Source organism: Nyctibius grandis, chromosome 1 (genome assembly GCF_013368605.1).
Source record: "Nyctibius grandis isolate bNycGra1 chromosome 1, bNycGra1.pri, whole genome shotgun sequence".
NCBI lineage: Eukaryota > Metazoa > Chordata > Aves > Nyctibiiformes > Nyctibiidae > Nyctibius > Nyctibius grandis.
Window position 1 is genome coordinate 43,689,177 of NC_090658.1, and position 22,568 is coordinate 43,711,744.

The 22,568-nt window shown below is 36.1% G+C and overlaps 1 protein-coding gene across 1 annotated transcript in view; it reads right to left on the bottom strand.

Annotated features, from left to right (window-relative positions):
- The window catches only part of RYR2 (ryanodine receptor 2), a 332,243-nt gene that overhangs the window by 167,633 nt on the left and 142,042 nt on the right, over positions 1 to 22,568 (bottom strand). Inside the window, exons 25-27 of the mRNA XM_068395937.1 lie at positions 19,962 to 20,045; positions 14,684 to 14,843; positions 3,754 to 3,901 (exon numbers count right to left, since the gene is read on the bottom strand). Of these exons, the coding sequence (XP_068252038.1) occupies positions 3,754 to 3,901; positions 14,684 to 14,843; positions 19,962 to 20,045 (392 nt within the window). The remainder of the gene's footprint in view (positions 1 to 3,753; positions 3,902 to 14,683; positions 14,844 to 19,961; positions 20,046 to 22,568) is intronic.

Consider the following 22,568-nt stretch of genomic DNA (forward strand, 5'->3'; position numbering starts at 1 on the left):
TGTGTTCACTGATTCTCTTACTCCATGAAAGAATAATGGCATAAAAAATACTGAAAAAATGTAATCTGGGTTGTTATTGGGCTGCTTCAGAGAAAGAGGAGAAAAGAAACCTCATGGGAAGGATAAAAATGCAAACAAGTTATTCTGTCTAATCCGTAACAGCAGTAGAAACAAGATTAATTTATGCCTTACATTTATGCTTTATAACATTTGTGGAATCTATAATCAAGAATTTTTAAAGGGAGAAAAAGTATGCTGGTACAGTTACTGCTTTGAGACATATAATAAATCTATTTTCTCCTTTTTTCTTGACAACTAACAAACAATAAAGTTTTGGACTTGGATCTCTAAGCTCTGATCCAATTCTTCATTTATCCATCCCAGTTCTCTTGTGGGTTATCCTGCTCCTTTGCTCCCACTTCCACTCTTTTCCTGTGTTAAGCCACCATCCGTTCCAGATCAATCTGTTCCAATAGAAATGTACTTTTGTTTCTGTCACTCACAAAAACACAAATCTTAGACTCACCTACTTCTCCAATTTTCTTCTTTCCCTCACTGCACTGAAAATACTGTCTTGAAAAAATGTCTTTATTGATTCGTCTACAGCTATGTGGCATCGACCTACTACCTATGGAAAATGTTCTCAAAAATTGCATAAGAACGTTTACTCATGAGTATTACTTGAATGCTACTACTCATGAGCCTACTTGGTGCCTTGGAGATGGGCATTCCTAACATCCTTTGAAATGCTTTTAATCCTATCTTCTTTCTGCTTTCCTTCAATATTTTATATCAGTATATAGTGAGTTTTCCTTCACTGAGCTGCCTTTCACCACTCTACACATTTTCTTAATGTAGTATGTTCTGCTAAAATAGCTTCAAGTACAACCTTGTATGGTGAGTACATACAAACCTCCCTCACTGATTCTTTCTTATTACACAGTACTACAGCCTGTTTCTGACACTTCTTTCCAAGACCTTCCTATCAATTCAAAATATAAGGTAGCTTGAAATGACAAAAATGACACTTTAAAAAGATGAAAATGATTTCACAGAGCACAAGAAGTAATGCTGAATCAAACCCTTGATCTTTCTTCCCTAATTTTTCTCAACTACTCTATTCTCTGGTATTTTATACAGTTTTCTTTCCATTAATCAAATCACTCGACTCAGGGATCACTCTGACTCTTTTTCTCAAATTAGGAAAAAGAATGCCTAAAGCATTCTGGATCTTTTTTCACAAATTTGCAAGGTATTACAGCCTGTGCAGCCTTTGAAAATTCAGCATTCCAGTCTAATCACCATAATTCCTCCTCTTCCTGAGTGTGTTATAAACTCAAATATGTCTGCACCTACCTGTCTGTTTGTTAGACTATGTTAAGAACCTCTCTCCTTTCTCTTCTGTTTTCTCAGCCACGTCAAGGTCCACATTTGCAATATTATACTGAATACCCTATAAAATCACATCCCTCGGAACTTGCTATCACTTCTCGTGCCACCAAATGCCTGACTCCAGTTAGGTCAGGCTCATAAAGTTTCCTGTAAGTAACTCTGAACTCTCTGCCACATAATTCTTTATCAGTAAAATTTTCTCTTTGATGGTCTACACAATTAAGGCCTTAAAAACACTTTTGAAGACCCTCAGTACCTCACCTATACAGGAGATGAACTACCACAAAGCACAGGAACTGAGAATTTGTTGTCTTTTTAGATTCTAAATAATCTAATGCATTCTAGATTCTAAGCAACCCCAAAAACACAGCTGCTGTGGGAAACCAGTAAGTAATAATAATAATAATTAAAAAAGACATAAAAAATGACACTGTAGAGCTTTGTAAATCAATGTTTAAAATAAAATTAATGAATGGAGATGCAGAACACCACTAGAGGGCTCTAAATCCTTTAATAACAGTAAGGATTTTGGCTGAGAAAGGGCGTCCCTATTGACATGTTTTACGCATCTCAAAGACTTGAGAGGCTTATAAACTGTAAAATCTAAATCTCCAAAATGAGTATAAAAATCTTTTGCTGAATGCAATTCCGGTCTTTGTTTAAGAAAGACCAGTTTGTGGGACACAGTTCTGCAGGTCCTTTCCTCTGGGAATTTTGCAACAGGATTGAGGACACCTTTCAGATGCGAGGATTGCAACTGTGTTCTTTACATTTCATTAGTAACTCCATGCACAGAACTAGCCCAAGGATCTCTGCATCATAACGAAAAAAATATTTTCTAGCAGTTAATTCCCAAGGAAAAGCAGGGGCACATGGTTCTCCAAGCTGTAAATGAGGAAAGGGGATTAATATTGTTCAGTGGGATTTGGAAGAGATTGTGGAAAATGAGTGTGCGCTCTCTCCCTCTCACCCTACACCACCAGGCAGCCCCTTTACCTTCACAAGATGCAAAAGCCTCCTATACCAGCCAACCCACCTTCTCAGAACCAAGCAGAAGCCATGCTTGCTTTCTCTATGCAGCATCTCCTTCCCACAGTGGGAGGGGAAGAACTTAAAAGATTATGCAGCAGCCTTAAACTCTCCAGACTAGGCATAGGCAGGTTTAACAGTGTGATCATGGCATTTTGCCACCAACACAATCTGCTCCACTAGGAAACATTGTTTTGCCCATTCAGCAATCCACTCTTGTTACACACTCCTGCTATCAGTGATGCCCCATATTTAAAAGTGTAATTTAATAGCAGTCTCTCACAAAAGCTGAGGATCAGAGCATGTATGTGGGTTGGAAAAGAAATTGAAAATAGCAGGTTCCCTGTGTTTTCCATTAGTTTTCCAAATAGTTTTACATTTTTTTCTGTTTAGGGTGTCTTAAACTATATATGCTGAAAATACTGCCCACAGTATCAATAACATATTTGATCTGGCAATGATGCAAATTCAAAGAAAACATCTGTAAGTAGTGAGTTAAAATTTACTTATAGTCTATTCAACTTCAAAGACCTGAGAAAGTCCGGGAATGCTCTTAAATGCTCTAACAGACTATCTAATTCTTGACTTGCAGTTTGACATTCACAGAAATTTGGTTTGTAGGCATTTGTCTTCAAAAATGTCATCTTGTAGCTTAAGTGTTTAAATACAAGATTGTACATGAACTGTAGAATTCGTCATTATTTAGAGTTAAAATTGTAGGAATATAAAATTGACATCTACTGTATTTACAGATAACCTTTTTCTTACAATTTTGCTGTTCTGTCTTGAAATAACAAATATAGTACTAATTTAAAAGTTTTAAATTAAAAGCTTAATTCTAGATTGGGGAACTTCACGTATTTATGCACATATTTAAAATGTAGCCATACATTTTATTCCCTGGCATAAGACCATATACTGAGCTAGATGATAAACATGTTTTCCTGATTTTCTGTATTTTAGGGTTGTGTCTTGTAGTATTCACAATCTTGATTTAAATTGCTTGAGATTTTAATTTTGATTCATCTGAACTATCAAATCTACAAAATGAACAGTGAAAGGAAGTGTGTGAAACACAGAGAAATTATTTAAAATGTAAAAAAGTTTCATTTTTGTAAGTCTTCATTTGAGGCCACGGGACAAGAAAAGGAAACAACAAGAAAAGTAAGATTAAAAGGAAATACAAACAACAGAAGATGGAGAAACGCACCTATTAGCTTTGGAGACACCGTACCTGTTCAGATTGTTTTATTGGCCCAACAAATCCAGTAGTGGAGTGGAAGATTCTAAATTTTTTTTTGGAGAGAAGAACAAAACAACAAAATTAATTACCATGGTCTTGATCAGGAGCTTCCAGGTTGTAACCATAGCCTAGAAGGGTGCGGACTGCTTCTCGAAGACTGTCTTTGTTTGACTTCTTTGTCCGATCATCCAAAAGAGCATAGGGTACAAGACGAGGATTTCGTCGATTCTTCACATCCTGCATAAGTATGAAAAATCAATTCAATTTCAAAAACTGTGCTTTGTCTCAGAGAGAAAATTGTGCTATAACAGTAGTATAAAAATCACTATTTACACCAACTGAAATAATGGAACTGCAAATACAGCAACAATTCAAAGAAGTTGCAATAGTCTAGAAACTAGTAACAATGCTGAATTTACTAAAAAAGCAAGTAATACACAAATAAATGAAACTGCATGGCTTATACCTGCTTTCATTTTACGTCAAATTTACTTAATAGGATAACAATACAAACAAGAACAGGGATAAATGTGAAGAGTTTGACTGAAAAGTCAAAGGGACTGTATTTTGTACACTGTTTATGAAGCAGCTACCATAACAAGAAGCTAGTACATAACTAAAGCTCAGACACATTATGTACCACAAAGATAAAGGCTTTTTTTAATTATAGCACTAAACAAGATATACTAAAAAAACCCACAAAGAATAAAAAAGATATAAACAAAAGAACAAAAGACTACTAATTTAAAAATATCAATAAATAGGTGCAATAGTAATTAATAAATAATAAAATAGATAATAAACCTGTGCCTTACTGTGTCAAATACTTAAACCATGTATTGTTCCAAAATAAAGGATCTTGTAAGAATATTAATGTGCTTAACATGCAGAATTTTTGTAATAGGTAATTTAACGTAACCGCTCCTTCAGCTGAAATTAATGTACTAGCATGGTTTAATCTCTGTATTTTAGGTTATTAACACAACATTGATTAGGTTTTCCTCTAATGCAAAGTTATCTTATTTGAAAGCATTGTTTAACTGGATTATTTATATGGCTAACATAACTTTTAGTGACTAACAGAATTCTTTTCTTGTCTACATTTTCTTCTCACATCCTGTCAGCATTTGTTGGCAGTGAGAGAAACCATACAAAGAATTCTCCATGTTCTTCCTAATACCTTAAAAATTAAAGACTGGACAAATAAAAAAAATACTTGCTGATTGTTCTCTTGGGTACAAATACCAAAGATATTGAGAGGCTTTTATGATCAGACTTATTGATCAGACTTATTAAGAAGTGCAAAAATAGTGCCTATCATTTTAGAGAACCGTGCCTACAGTGAAAGTATCTTACGTCTTTTATAGCATTACAGTTCTTTTAAGAATGTATGTGGTTTTCATTCCATCTTTGCAAGCAGAACAGAAATGCCATCCATTCTGACAAATACAGGCATCTTTTCTTGTCCTTTAAATTCTTAGATACAAGGCTATCTGCTTTTTGCCTTATCATGGTGAGTAAACATTAAAGTGCAGTTATTAACTAGTGCTTGATGAAATCTAGTCCTACCAGTGATCCTTCCAGGAGAAGAAATATTATGGGACAAGCATTACCAATATGCTAAAAGGGCTAACAGAAAGATAAAGATAATGCATTCCTGGGGACACAAATTACTACACTGTATCAGCTCCAGTTATATTCAGTGGGAAGGACAGTGACAGGGCAACACAAGGACCATTTGAGGGGACTACTTTCCATATTTACAGAATCACAGAATCAACCAGGTTGGAAGAGACCTCTGGGATCATCGAGTCCAACCGTTGCCCTGACACCACCCTGTCAACTAGACCATGGCACTAAGTGCCATGTCCAGTCTTTTCTCAAAAACATCCAGAGATGGTGACTCCACCACCTCCCTGGGCAGCCTGTTCCAATGTCTAATAACCCTTTCTGAAAAGAAATTCTTCCTAATGTCCAACCTGAACCTCCCCTGGCAAAGCTTGAGGCTGTGTCCTCTTGTCCTATCGCTAGCTGCCCAGGAGAAGAGGCCAACTCCCACTTCACTACAACCTCCCTTCAGGTAGTTGTAGACGGCAATAAGGTCATCTCTGAGCCTCCTCTTCTCCAGGCTAAACAACCCCAGCTCCCTCAGCCGTTCCTTTATTTATGCCAAACACTTAAGTTGACATCCCCCTTTTTTCAATATTTAATTTGGTAGATGTGGAGAAGGGCTGCTTCCAGAACAGAAAAAAACAAACAAATGTTGAAGTAAATGTTATAAGGAATTATCATTTGATACAAGAATATTCACATTAACATTAGAGATGAAACACCATGGGTTTAATTATTTGTCTTGAAAAGGACATAGAGAAATAATTTCCTCTGAAACACTGTATGTCCAAAAGATATTATGAAATACTGTCTTTAAAAATCTGAATCAGAAGTTTGGAATAACAATTATGTAACTTCTTATACATGACATACAGTTAGACTAATGCACTGGTAATTGCCATAGCAACCATTAACACACATTAACATACTGGCAATCAGCTGATAATAATGTATGACAATGAAATACAGTATACGTACTTTTAAAAATGCCTAAGCACAAAATCAGAGGGGGAGGGGTGGCGTAAAGAAATCATAAGTATTAAACAAACTCAATTTTACAGATTTTTTCCCTTGGGTCTAATTTTATTTAATATTGTGACCTTTTTCACACATTCAAGACTTTGGCTACTTCTTTAAATATGAATATGAGAAGGGATTTTTCTTTTAATAATTTTGCTCTTTTTTTTCCTAGGATATGTCTATCTAAATTTTGAATGTTGTACTTAGTGCTGAATTAAGAACTGTTATTGTTATACTCATCACAAGTTTTTGTACTAACGATCTTTTGCACCTCTGTGATTTAAGTGTAGCTAATCAAAAGAATGCTTCTATATAGTGATTGAGTTTTGAACAGTCACAATCAAGTAAACAAGAAAACTGATTAGCTAAGAGTGGTAATTTTTACTGAGTACATTTGCAATTTGTATGTAGACTTAACTCATCCTATTCACTACAGAAAACTTATTGGTTTGTATTGTAGACTGTTAAAAGAAGAGAAATTCAGTCTAAGTTTTTATTTTTTTTGCCAGAATTTTCCATGTTTGTCAGTCTAATGCTTCATCGGAAGACTGTGTTTTATATAGAGTTTGTCTGGCAACCACGTGTTCACAGAGACATTTGAAAGAAAAAGAAAAGCAGATCTCCTCCAGAAGACAAAAAACCCGAAACTTAAGCTTGTTGACAAGATTCTGTTTCAAATGGTTTGAGCTGGGTAGTACACATGAAGTTTATATCATTCTTTGGTTTTGAATTCAGAACCTAGCATATCACAAAAAGAAAAGCCTATGTATCTTATTACGTAACTTCGTCTTCATTTAATGTAACACAAACATAGTATTAGTCATTTAGAATTTAATTTGGAGTTACTTAAGTAAAAGAAAGCATTGCAACCATGAAAAGTTGGAATGCCTGGCAGAATGTGCCCTGACTATAAATGGAAGGAACTAATAATAAATAACGTTAAACTTGAGCGATGTAACGCTGACCATGAAAAGTCAGTATTACTTATACAGTGTACACTACGGATTTTGCTACCTCCAGCAAACAGTAAGCAAAGGATTATTTGAATCAGCACACACATACTTATGTGTAGGGTATAAATGGATTTGAAATATGCAATAATTGGTCAAGAAGGGCACTAAATCAATATAGCTCTTAAAAGTAATAGAAAAGAACCACAGAATACCTAAACACATACACCAACAAATATCAACAAGCCTTTTAAAACTTCCATTACAGGTGACGAACACTGCTGCAAAATAACTCACAGCAGAAACACACTGGAAGCTGAGAGGTGCGGAACTGCATTCATTCGTTCAGTGAGTATGTGACGAGTAGATACCTGATCTAGTGCACTCTAGCAACTGGTTTTGCAACTTAAATAGACAAACGTCATGTAAGAGTAAGAACGAAACAAGAGTGTCCATACTGTCTACAGCAGCACAGAAAACCACAGTCAAATTCTATAAGCAGCTCTAAAATAAGAACCTATTAAGAGATACAGTGTGTGTAATAAAGTTGTACTCTTCAGAAGTAATTCAGTAACAAAAAACAAAGCCTCATATAAATCTCAAAAAGACATCTGAAATGCCAAAGAATCATTTAGTTTTCAGAGCTATAAATGTGATACTGCAAATGTATGGACTCCTGGGCCTTCCCAAAGCTTTGAGAAGTTCAGGAGCAGCACAGATCACTACACTAAAAGGAACAAAAAGACACCAGAAACATACATAAGTAATGCCTACCAAAAAGAAAGAGAGGAAAAGACTGAAAAATGAAAACACAGACTAGGAATAGTGCAGGAAAAGCACGATAATAATTTAATGGGATCTTAAGTTCTGTGATTTAAAGTGTTAGAGCTGTACAGATACATGTTCTGTGTGATACTAAAATGATTTTGTTCTCATAACCGAGGCTGTTCAATGACAAGCACAAAGCAAATGTATTTCAGCACATACTCAGCAATACAAACTGTGCTGTTGTTTTCCTAGCTTCATTTACACCATTAGAAAACACTCATTCCACAGCTGTGAATTGATTCTGCTTGCTGCCATGTCTGTGGCTCTTGCACTTCCACAAAGATTTCTGAGCAATTGCCACAACAAACTCTACTGGTGAGCTTGCCAGCAACAGTATCAGAAACCCAGCTCAGAGAGCTACTACGTGAGTGTGCGGCACATACACTGTGAACAGGATCATTTACCTACGCCGTACATTTCATATCTTGTTATCCAGAGGTGTAGCTTTTCTGCATTTATCATGGTAGCTCATGTTTAACCATAAACCACTACAATTCAGAATTATTTTATAGGGGAAAAAGGAAAAATATAGTTCTAAATTGTTATTTACTAAGTAAGTCATTTCAAGATTCCAGAGTCATTAGAACTAGAAAGCACAACAAAGTCCCATGAAGCCATAGTCTTGGCAATGTTAACAACCGTATGCATACTAGCAGCTGAATTCTGTCCTTAGAAGCGTCTGTATCCTTAGAAATACGTGTACAGCTTCTACCATCTTCACAGAGGACCGTACCCATATGGAAAGCCTGGAAGAACGTGCCCTGACTATAAATGGAAGGAATGAATATATCAGTATAGATAATGTAAAATGTGAAAGTGAGGTAACATAAGCAGTTTTTACAAGGACAAGACACCTTTTTATGTGTATATAAAGACAAAATAAGTGACAAGCTTTCAACTTATGATTTTTCACCTATGTCCGTATTTCCTTAGTCAGAATTTCCAGAACAGTGCCTCTCTTGCATTGCAGCACTAAGCAGTCTGAGAAGACCAGCTCCTGATCAAATACTGATTCCATATGCTTTCTACAAAAAATCTAAGAAAGATCCTGACTTAAAAAGACCAAACTCTTGCATTTTGGGCCAAAGAAAAATCAGACTTGATATTTGCTTCACAGTCCTGACTAATTATCCTAGGACAGGAAGTACAGAGCATCTTTTTTAAGATGCTCTTCACACAGTGCGAACTACTTTTTTAGGTTGCTGATTTTTATAACCAATTGTTAAAGCTGTGGGGTTTTAATTTTTTTTTTTCCCAATATAAATGAGGTTTTGGATTGTTAGGTTCTTCAGCCACAACACACACAATACAATATGAAGAAAAAGATAGACACCCTTTGAGTAAGCTATCTGCATATGTGGCAATACATATAAGCAAAATTTGAAAGTCAGAATCTTTGGCTGTGACCCTCACAATCAGTGCGGAGACCTGAAAGTCATGTATTCAGGAAGGGGGAGAGGTTAGCTAATGTACTTGAAATTATTTTCATTTGCTTTCTGATCTCTAAGCTTGACTCTCTTCTTTCCCTTTCTGTCTTTTCCTCACTTATATAAAACTTGTGATTCTCCTGCATACATGACATCACAGTTTCATGAATGTCAATCGATACTGTAAGTTCATAGATAAACTATGTGACTTCTGAATATTTTCCGTTTGATTGTGAAGACTTAGTCACAAATCCGTCCTTTTATACTTCAGTGCTATTTTTCAATCAGCTTGTTATGAAAAATTCCTTAAAAACACCCATGCAAAACACTCAGGTAATTATGATACGACATAATGCCAAAATCCATACATGTTAAAAAAAAAAGCCCTCTCTCATAGCACAAATGTGATTATTTTAATTAATTTACACCAAGGCTATATTGCTCCTTTGCCTGGATATATCTTCATTATCTGTCTTTGAACATTTACCATTTCCCCAGTTCAGAGAAGACCAGCCTGCAGGCAACCACGTTCTCCCTTAAAGGGACACTGTCAAGTATTTTCATACTGATTTTGTGCTTGGTTTTCCACTTACCCCTGTTATTTAATACGTTCTTTTAAGCAGAAATATGTATTTTTCCTACCTGTTTTGTTTCTTCTGGCCCTTTCATGGAGCAATAAGCTACTGTGAGTCTGTCCTACCAAAAAATACTTACTTGTTTGTGATCAGTGTCATCACAGCTGTCAGCACAGTTCTGGGAACAGGATTTATTAGTTAACTTGTGCTCCCTCTGCTGGCTGGCTGGTTGGCTCTGCAGCAGCAGAACAAAAATACTGTGTATAATCATGCAGGAAGAGCAGCTATCTTTTGTTAAGAAAAAGTCCTGACAAGCAGTGGTGGATTTAGAAGAAGAAAAAATCTGGAACTTGGAAGGCATTTTCCCCACTAGATTATAACAGGAAAGAAATGGTTTATACATTAACTACTTGACAGTATCCCTTTAATTTTTCATATTATATAAACCCAAAATGATGAGGCACTCATGATGGAACAGACCTACAAGATCATCTAATCCATCTGAGAGCCACAGAATGATTGCTGTTTATAGCATATTTCCCAGTGATTAGTTCATCTACTTTAAAACCTCTGTAAGCTTCTTTCTTAGGAAACTATTTCATAGCTCTGTAAGATCAGTTTACAGTATTATACAGCACAATATCATGTCACTTTATTACAGTACTGTAACATGTCACAGTAGTATGATGGGATGATAAAATGTAGGCCATGAAACAAACACATTGTTGGAGTCAAGCAGAAGCACATAGCAGTGTGGACAACAGCTAGCAGCTTGCCATGTGATACGTATGTCAGCTAAATGAGAAGCATTTTTGCACTACACCCAGAAAGAAGCACCTTGCTATTCTGCTCTCTTCTTTTGACTTTTAATGAATGGTATTTGTTATCTGCACATTGTAAGCACTCTTGGAACTCAGTTGACTATCTTCTTTCCTGAAGAAAATAAACTTAATTATTTGAAAAGAGGAAAATAATTGAATTAAGAGGAAATCAACATCAACACCCCAAGCATGGCAGCTTCTACAGGACATGCTATTGGTGGGAAAGTTTTCAAGGACATCATCTACCTGCTTAAGCGTACATGAGACTACTGTAATTTGTCTGCCAAGAACAAAGGAGTAAAGTATACTGCTGATCTTGTTGATCTGATTCCTGAAGGTCATGAATATTCCTGAGCTCTTGATGATGTTTAACATCCATCCTCTGTTGAAAGCATAACTATGACACTGTTCACTGCATGCATTATATTCTCAACAACAGTGCCCCACTCAGCACACACAGTCAGTTTGAATAAATCAGACCCAACAAAATATTTGGATGTTTAAAGCAGAAGCACCCAATTAAGTGGCTTTCCAACCCTGAATGTGATCAGCTTCATACGCACTTAAGGTTTTTACGTTTAAATTCTCCATGTTCTTCTTTGCATGCCCATAATTGTCTTTGTCTTGGTAAGGAAGAACAGTTCAATACTGATCATATACCTAAGGCCAGTCAAAATTTAGAGTAGAAGCATTTCTCTAAATCTCTTTCAGAGCACAACCTGGTACTCAAAAACTGAGCCTGATTCACACTGGCTGCTTAAAACGTCTCCTAAAACCTAACTAGGGGCTATCATTTTATTTTAAAATTTAGCAGGTCTAAGTGATAGTGATAACCTCTTCGCATAACAACTTGTCCTTGGCCATCAAAGGGGATTTAGATACCTGATTCCTATTTGATATTTGAATAGATATTTCCTAATATCTATTTGAATAGATATTTCCTAATATCTATTCCACTTAGATATCTTTGAGGATATAGGTGTCAATTTTTAAAGTACTCACGGAAAATGGGTAATGCAGAGTTCAGTAATTACAAGACTAAGGAGTTCAAAAATATACCTCCATCTTCCACAAGTTTTCTCACACCAGACTATAAATTGTAATACGTGAGTGTAGATTTAATTTGCATATTGAGGTTTGTCATCAAGTGAGCAGGGCATTTATTAGGAAGGGAGTCTAGGGGAAGTCTGAGTTCCAAGGCCCTCAGGACAGTGTTTTAAGAGTCAGTAGATAAAACAAAGAGCTGTTCAGTGAGCAGTAGATCACACAGTCCTCCTCTTTCCCTCTGCTCTCTCCTGGTGAGCCTCAAAAACGTCTCTTCACAGGGCCACAATGTTTTAGGTTCAACAGTAAGGTCAGTCTCTTTCCCCAGGTACAGAACTGAGAACCTAAGACAGGCTTCACGATTCTTCTGACATTAAGTTGAAGTGTTTAATTTTAGGTTACATCCTGTACTAGATTTGTCTATTCAATGTTTTTATTTTATTTTTTTAAACCGAATTTGTGGCCTGGGGCAACTCCACTGCCTTTTGGGAACCATAATAAAACTAATGATTGATTACTACCACATAATGCCTCTTCAAAAGCAGAGCCTTCTATATCAACAGGCATATCAAAACATACATAAAGACAGTGTATAAACACATTGTGTAGCTGTAAAGAGAAACGTCTTTTTATCACCACACACTCCCACTACATCTTTTGCTTATCATTCCCAACCCAGTAACACTGAAAAAGCCTTTGGCAGCATCATTTAACTGCCTTTCTTAATCCCTCACTAATTCAGAAAACATGTAATTTAACTGCAAATCCACTCCAATAAATATGGCAAAATGATTTGTGGTTTTTTTCAAAGATATACAGATACACAGGGTAGGTTAAATTGTCTTCAAGATCTAAGAAACTTTATTTACTACATATGAGTTGTGAGTTTAAATTTTCCCAGTGCTAGTTAGAAATATAATTAGCCGAGAGATGCATTTGATTCCAGAAACTTCTTAACTTCATCTTACCGATAAATTCTGTTGCAAAACTAAATTTAATTTTGGGATATGTCAGGGTTCTATCAAAGCTGTAACTATTTCCCAACTTTCATTAATTTCAAATCTCCTGATTGTCAAGGCCCTCTATTGAAAATGTCTGGCTTCTGGAAGAATAAAAATATGGGAGGCATGGTGTAAATTATTGAGTGCATTCTTTAATATATCAGAAATATTTCTCGTGAGCACCTAGAGACATATAGATTCTCATTCTAGAAATGAATTGTGCACTTCCTTCATAAACACAGGATTGAAATAGTGGGCTCAAATGAATTCATCTGCCCCTCCTACCTGACAACAGAGAATCATCACTTCCAACACTTCTCATGATTAATATTCTATCAGAAATGTCAACAGCACTTCGAAGGGCCACCTTCCTTTATTCAAAGATTAAGGGAAAATTTAATCCTGTTATAAAGCAGGGGAGTTGCACCAACACTGAATTATCTTCAGTGTCTATCTAGTAGAAGATGGTATACATTCTAGTCTGCAAACACAAGAATTGGCTCATTGTCTGCCTAGACCCAAATACAGAACATAGATTTCCTAAATAGTTTACCAAGTACCGGAATGAGAGCTTTATAGTATAATACTATAATGGACAATGCTGAAATGCTATGCGGCATACATTTTGTCATATAAATGTACTTTGTCAGTATGTGATGAGGTGGATTTAAGTGCCTAACTTTATATATATATATATATAAAAACAGACTTTTTTTTACTATACAAAAGCTTTGCAAATAGGATGAGTTCTGTTCTTGTAGAAAAACAAAATTTGAAATGTGCTGAACTGAAATGCATAACTTGAATTTTTGTCAAAAACAAACCCACTGTTTGTAGGCAGGAAAGAGTATGTACCTACAAAACAGCTGTTTCACATTTTTGCAAAAATAGTGATCTTTTATGCCCAGTGCAAAACCATTAAAACTTTTTTTTTCCCCAAGGGGTGAATTTTCCTAAAATTTCACTGTGATATGCTACCACGCATTGATTAACAGAAGTGAAGACACCTTTCTCTATAAAAAATTGACAAATAATCACAAAAAGAATAGAAAATATGACTCCTAAGGGAAAACTGATATAGTAGCTGTCTTGAAAAATAATAAATTAGGCTCATTGTATACCTCATCAATTTTTTTTAAAAAGAAAACAAGGACCCTGAGTTTTGCTGTTAACAATCCACCATGCTTAATCGTTACTCCCCTCCCTTATAACACATTGTGATATCTACCATGTAGCATTCCTATCCACTGAAATAAAACCACTAAACTACGACTGGAACTTGGAGACTGACTTAATTATTCTCAGTTAAATATGGCCTCTTCCAGAAATACAATATATTAGCAAAGTGATTACTAGGAGTTTACATTCTGATTTTCCTGGATAAACAAAATTATTCAATTCCCAGGACTGCAAACATTTAAACTATTCCCCTACTGAAAGTCAATGTTTACACTTCCTGAAATACTAGAGCATATTAGCTTCCTGCATGCAATTTTCTCATCCTGAGATCTAGATAGCATACAAGAATATACCATCAATTTTTTAATACTCCTTGAAAAAGACTCTCATACTGCTAGAAGATTTAGCAGGACTGCTTGAATTATGTATTTTTGCTTTCTTTGACTGACAGACTTGCATTCATTAGCTGCTTCTTCCTGCTTTTGTATCGCCTTTATTCCCATTTAACTGTGAAACATCTCAATAGGTAAGTGCTTTTTCAAGTGACTGAAGTTAGCACTTACCTGCTGGATACCATATGTCCAGCCTTGCCTTATACGGTCCCTTGCCCACACGTTATGAGCATTCTCTGCTAGTTTATCCACCATAGCTTCTTGAGAGGGGGTCAGTTTGATAAAACTCAGATCCATGGGAGCAGGCTTATATCCACTCAACAACTGGTAGCTGTCAAAAAACACAGAACTTGCAGTTACTTTTCATTAAGAAAAAAATAATAGAAACTGCAAAGGGAAGAAGTGACATGTATGCAATATAACTATATAAATAATCTGTCTTTGAACATAAAGAATAATAATGCACTGACATTTGATTTTGTTTCAAGCTAACTGCATCTCGATGGGATGAAGTAGTTGGTAATGAAAGCTACCCAAAATGGTCTGAACTAAAAATGTTTTTAAAGTATTTTAGTACTTGCAAATATTTAAAGTAGTAGAGTAAGGTGTTGCTTATCTAAATACTTATATGAACACTAGTATTGTTACCTCTGAGCACTTCACAATACTTATTAATTTCTATCTACCTCCTACTGAAGCAAGAAAATTTATTCTTCCTATTACATATAGGGATGTGAGAGACAGAGCAGGTGAAATAGCTTTCTCAAGATCATACATGAAGTCTGTCTAATAAAAGTTTGCCTTTGTAATACTTCATTCCTTATCTATCCTTCAAATCATAGGAGCAAATGTTTAAAACTTAAGCATGACTTCAGAACAGACACCTTCCTCACTATTTTTCACGCTCCTAAGAACAAAGTGTTGTTTACTTTTATGAAGTTGTTCACATCAAATTAATTATAGTCATCTCCCACTTTACTTATGACAAAACCTTCTTCAATAGAGGACGTAACGTGTATGGTGATGGATGTAGCACATCAGGACTTACTAAATTTACAACAAAAACCTACGACACTACGCAGCATCCCCATGGTAGTGGACGTTGCCTCCCTCACCACAGCTGATGAGGGAATGTGCAGGTGAAGGGGAGCAGGAAGAGCAAAGCAGGGGGCAGGCAGACAGGGGCTGTACTGGGTGTCCGTGCCCAGGTGATGGCGGGGCAGGGGCTGCAGAACGGATGCTGTGAGGAGAGGCCGGAGCTGCCCGGGGGCACAGCCAGCTCCAAAAGGGACCCGCCACTGGCCAAAGCTGAGCACCTCAGCCAAGCTGATGAAGCCTCTGGGAAAATATTTTTAAGAAAGGGTAAAACACTGCACAGGCAGAGAGGAGTGAGGAAAAAGGTGTGGAAAACAGGCTTGCAGAAAACAAGGCTGGAGGAGGAAGCAGGGGAGAAGGAAGAGGCACTCCAGGCACCAGAGCTGGTCCTTCCCTGTGGCCCCAGGAGAGACCAGGCCAGAGCTGGTGGATGTGCCCTGAATATTCCTGACTATTTCTCCTCCAGCATAGTGACAAAACAAAGCGCTATTTTGGTCATAACAAAAGGGGGCTCTGGAAAACAAACAACATTCTCTCACTGAAATTATATGCGCTGGGGTGTTTAAAGAATGGCTAGTTTAAATTATTTTTTAAATTATTGCTTTCTAAACAACTTTGTCATTTTCTTGTATTTTCCTTATTTGGACTGACAATGAGAAATACAGAAAAAGAAACAGTATTTATTCTTATTTATATTCTAAAATATTCAAATACTTTACAAATCTTAATTAATTCTCTTCTGTGATAACTATCCTAAAACCCATTTAAACAAATTATTGGTTGAAAACAATAATTGAAAACAAGAAAGAATTTAAATAAAATTATCATCTATAAACACGAGGTTGGACCATCCTTCAAAATTACCACATTAAAAAAAAAGTTTACGTCTGAAAACAACAATTCAAGAACATCAATCGAAAACCAACCATTCACAGAGTTACCAATCAGCAAATTTCTATTACAGAATTAAGCGAGCAGTTGGCCGTTGTGTTGCTATCTCCCACATACTAGCTATGTGCCCTCACAGTTACATTTCCTCAGGCAGCTGTGAAGCCGCTCCAGTGAGATGAGTAAAACCAGTCAGTAATGGAAACAGTGAATCATACAGAATTAACACGTTTGTCAGGCTGGCAATTACTGCGTTCTTTCCTGTCACACTCCCCTGCACAAGTGTTACATTGTGCATATAAAGGCTACGATAGCCACAGCTATTTCAATATAAGAGCAGGGTCAAAAAAACATGGGTCTCAAAGGATGCTCACAGTTTTGTCACAGAGGATGTGTATACCTCATTTCAGGATGCAAATGAATACTCATCAAGGATAAGTATCAGTGGCTACTAAGGAAAATAACAAAAGCATATTGTGTGTACAAATTCATGTTGGAGAATTGTCTTTAGCTGCAGACTGATGTTACTAGTTGAAACTGGTAGCTAAAATCCCAGCTCCTGCCCAGTCATCTGCTCATCAGTATTTTACTGGTCTTATCTTGCTCAGTATCTCTGCTGGCCTTATATTAACAATTTTTTTTAAGAAGTAGGTAAAGCAATGTGGAATAATTTTCAAGGTGAAAATTTAACTGCTTCAGCAGCACATTACCATACTGATCTGCCCCTGATTTATAACAAGCATTACGGAATTTTTATACGTGCCACCACCTAAAGTTACAGAAACAGTGGTAGATAGGTTTTCAAGTGATCTTAGTCCATACTACACTCTCTTGATTAAAGATTTTCAGCAGTCTACGTGAGTTGTTTTGCAAGAGAAAATCAAACATAGCAAAAATTTTTTTAAAAACTTTTTTTCTTTTCATTCTGACAATTCTTTTTTCCTTTCTCATTTCATCTAGGCTTTTTTTTTTAACACATAGAAACACTAAATATTTAGAATTTTTTAAAATAAAGAGTTTGAATATTTCAGGGAGGTATTTTAAAATAAAAGGTTATTGAAGGATGCTTTATTCAAAAACCTAAAGTAAAGTTATACCAGGAAAAAACTTCCTAACAGAAAGAGAATTTCCATCTGAAAAACTTGTCTGCAGTACACTTCAGCTAATTGTTCGAGATGGTCCAAAAAAAGCTCTTTTGTGAGTGATGCTGTATTAGAACAGGCTAATTTCTAGCACAACTGTCAGTGAAAAATGTGATTTTCCCCAACTTGTAACCAGTGTGGATGTGATGCCAAAATTCTGTAGGACTGACACAAATATAAACTTGCTCTTAGCATTTTACAATCTCCATTGTTACAAAAGGATGGCAGAAAAGAAAAAAGCAAAGGGTTAAGAAGACAGACATGAACGTATGAAGTAAGGTTGAAAGATTTCTTAGAAAGTAGAGCAGATGACCTAATTACATTCAAGTGATGGCTGTTGCTTTTGTTTTTCATAATATCATAAAGTTTTTGTGTCAGGCAGGTATGAGAACTTAATAAATTATGCAAAAATTAACAAAGTATTGGGATAACACATTTGTATCATCTACAGGAACAGAAATAACTAGCAAACACAGAAAGTGACATCTCTTCTCCCGTCAAAAATTTAGCTTTTCACATACTACCTCCTGTAACTTTTTGTTATGGTTAAATCTAGTCTAACTGTGAAAGAGCAACCCTTGTCCTCTCCCGGATCGTATCCCACAAAAAAGTGTGATACAGCCTTATCGCTGCACAACTGTATCTAGATCATGAAGTCTTTGCTCCATTTTTGCTCAGCAAATATCTGATGCTATTGAGAATGTAGCCACAATTTTTTTTTCTTTCCTTTTTACTCATTTTTTCTATCCATTGTATGCGAGATATCAAAATTCTGACTTGGTATGTATGGTAGGACCTCAGGTTTCTAAAGTTATGACTGTTAATGACATGAAAAAGACTCAGCATTATCACTCTTCTTAAATTAGGAAGTATAATTTCTTCAGTCTTGAGATTTAGCTGTAGTTTTTCAAAAGCATCAAATCTAATCCACTTGCACAATCTTGCAAATGCATATACATTTCTGCCCAGGAAATTCAGAACAAAAATACAGAAGCCCTTAGACAGCTCTTCTTTTTAGTCTCATATGCAGTTATTTTGGGATACCAAAACTGAAGAACAGTTTTGGGGAATTTAAACTAATCCCTTGCTTTTATTCTTTTTCATTCTTGTGAAGTGACCACATCAGGGATTCTGAAACTGTGATATCAATGGTATGTAAATCAGCAGTGTGGTATATATCAAAGACTTGAGGGTCCAGGTTCTCATAACTACCTTCTAGTGAAGTATTACCCATGAGCCTGCAGGAACCTTGCCAGAATGGGGCCTATGCTTCTGGCTCACAAAAGGAAAAAGGAAGGTATGTTTAGTTAAACACAGGCTTGGGGTTATTATACTGGCCTTAGGGACACAATGTATGGAATAGGAAGGTGTGGGTCAGAGAAAGGCTACTGTGAATAATGGAGATAAGCAATAGCAGAGGAACATCTATGTCTGCACAGAGCACATCCCTGCAAAGAGCTATGAGTTGCTACTGGTGGTACTAGCACTTACCATTGCTCTTAAGTCATAACCAAGGAAACTAAGTTACTAATTTAAATTCAGGAATAACAGAACACATGGAAGTTCTCTCATACTGAAACTGCGACCTTCATCTTTCTGGTTTTATATGCATTATAATCCTCCTTTATCCCACTGAATATTATACTGATCTAGACAAACATATAAACCATGGGCTCAAATGTATGTTGGGCCGTTGGGCTGTCATACGCTGATCACCAAGTACAGTTCCACTACTTTCAACTGTGTTAAAGTTCCGAAATTCTTCATTCCCAAACTGCAGGCACACTGGTCTTAAGGAAGAAGCCAGAGCACTTTGGCTGGGCCATGAGAGCTGGTTTCAGAGCTGTGGTAGTCAAGGCTACTATACCACACCAGGCTGAGGCCAACCCTACAATGCTGTTGCCAATCAATCACTCAGGAAAAAGGCAGCTATACCAGTTCTCTCCACTTCAAGTCACTAGATGGCCATTCTAGGACTTTCAAAGGGGTTACCTTTAAATATTTGCAGGACAGCAAAATATATTGACAAGTTTGCTGTAAAAATTCTTTATTAAGTTTCTGCAGTACACTCCATATATATAAGAACTATGTAACAATGAATGCCAGAGATTTCAATGAATCATGGAAAACTTAAACTTTTGTCTATGCATCAGATCATAAACATCTAAAAGAAAAGGTGTGGATGAAGGTGTGTGTACATTTCTGAAAATTCATATGCATACCCAAGTACCATTCAAACTAGCAATATAAATATAAAATTGTTAAAATACAGTTCGCTCAACTCACATTGCCTAACAAAAAGATGCATTTGAATTTCAACTTACTTCTTTGGAAGTTTCATTTTTTTCACTTTTTCTTCAGCATGTTCATCAGCAATTCCAACATGGCAGCCTAATGCCAGCAGGGTTCTAGGACACAGAAATCAGAGATAAATTACTGCCAATGTTTCTATATTCAGAGTTGCTGCTGTGGATATAAATGGCACTATATAACAAATGATACCTATGGGAATGACAACAATATAACACGGAAAGATCAACATCAGCCTTTTTGTATATGTAATAAGCTGTCTGATAGTGTTAAGAAAATGCCACAAGATGTTCCTAAAAATTTCAGTAAAAGTATGAGTGGACTACTCCAAAATGGAACTGTCATACAGTCTATTTCATCTATATGAAGCATCAGTTGAAAGATTCCCTGCCTTTGAAATATATATTTCTGCTTTATATATTTATTCATATTGCTTATGTACTCATTCATACTACTTTATATCAAAATCTTTTTATGTTATGTTATTTACTTCAAAGCTGATGAAAGGAGAAAAGGCAGGAAATGTCACTTGTTATCCTTAGAATGTGTCTTTACAAAGAGAGGCTGTTATTCAGAGATTTTAATTGGATCTGGATTTTGTTAGGACATGCTACTGAAGAGAGGACTGACAGCAGAATGCATTATAATCATTAGGCCAAAACTGCCATCTTAATGCTCAGTATGGATGTTGCATGTTAATCCACTTCACAGAAAAGGATTCAAACTAGAGACAGCGTGTCGCGTACCACAAGGCTTCTACCACAGAGCCACTGACCCAGGCAGCCGATTCTGGCCTGACTCTGCAAGGTGCAGCTCATCTCAGAAAAGAAACACTCTCTACATAAGCTTACAATAGGGTCGACAGTATTAATTGGGTTTCTGATTACCTCAGACCTCTTCCTTTCCTTACAGTCACACTATCCAGCAGTATAAATCTTAATTCTCATTCATCTCCAGGATTTGATCTGTAACTCATCAATTATTTGTCCTTGTATTTACATTCAGTACTGGGTTATCAAGTCTTAGGTTTTTTTAGCCTAAGTGCATTACTAAAACATAGCTATTGAAATGAAAAGAAACCCCTGACAAAAGTCAGAGACCACACTGAAGTCAGATCAGAAGTTTCTCAAAATCTGAGGGTGACATCTGATTGAAACTGATTATGCAGAAGAAATCACAAGTGTAAACCTTGGACTGCATTCCCAATTTTCCCAACACAGAAGAAAGCTGGAAAACAACGTTTTTATTTGTTCTTGTCTCTAGCTAAAACAATATTTTCTAGTCTTGCTTTAACTATATTTACTGCTCTTGAACTGACTGGGGAAAAAAACCCATAAATATTGCTCTATCAGTATTTTTCTTGGCAGATGAATCGTATGTTTCAAGGAGATCCTTGCAGCAAATTTTTAGTGCTAGCTACATGAAGTAAATCTTACTGTTATGGTCTGTGAACCCTGATTTAAAATTAGACAATAAAATCAGATATGAGGAAATCAACATTCAGTGGCCACCTCCTGCAAAACACACTACCTGCTAAGAATGTTCCATGCAGCTAAATTTCAACTGGCATAAATCTTACCTCATTGCTATGCAGCTATCACCAGTGTAAGTAAGAGAACATAGCTAACAGTGGAAAGCAGTGCAGAGGAGATAACGCCTGGTAACCCTAATTTCCTTGTAATGTAAGACAGGAATTTGAACCGTACGTCATCTCTACTGAGACACAGGAAATTCAAATCAGAGAGCCACAGCAGGATAAAAAGTGTACCATACTGGTAGAACCTGAAAGACCCCTAAAGCACTTCAAAGCTAAACAAGAAAACCAGAAGTGGCTGAATGCAGCCCTTGGTATAATATTGATACATATAATCATCACACACAGCTGAGTAAATAAGTAGAAATGGTAAAGTCAAGTCACAAAATAGTAAGCATCAAAAAAAAATACAAGATCAAACTACAAAATATATATATGAATGTGCAGAAACAGTATGAGCAACCATATTTTAATCCCATAACATTTTCAGAGGTAACTCATTCTTGAACCTTGATATTTCATATAGTATATCATTTTTATAGTTCACAAAAGTTTTCAATCATATTGAAGAATATACATTGATCCCAATATATTGAAATGTTGAGTCAGATAATATGACTCAGAACTTCCTTGTTTTCTGCCACTCTCATCTAGTAGAGCCAGCAGAAAAACTGGCAACAAACCAACAAGAAAAATAATTACAGTGAGTTATTCTTGATGTCTTGCAACTACTTTAAGTATGCAGTACGCAGCTTGACACAAATTGGAAAGAATATAGCATATAGCTGACTAGAGGAAGTTTTAAAAGAACATTTTCTTTCCCTCTTCCTCTTTTTCCCCCATTGAGGTTGACTGGTAGTAAATCAGAAACATCTAGTAAAGAACTAGTCAAAGTAGCTTACAATTCAAGTCATCACAGTATGGATCATCTAGAATGGATTAGTGCACTAACTTTTCAAATTTGCAAGCTTGCAGAAATGAACTGAGACACTCATATTCTAGCCCCTGAACAACAGATGTCTACATGATAAATACAACATGATATTGCAAAATTAGAACTGTATACTTCAGAAAACAAGGACTAATA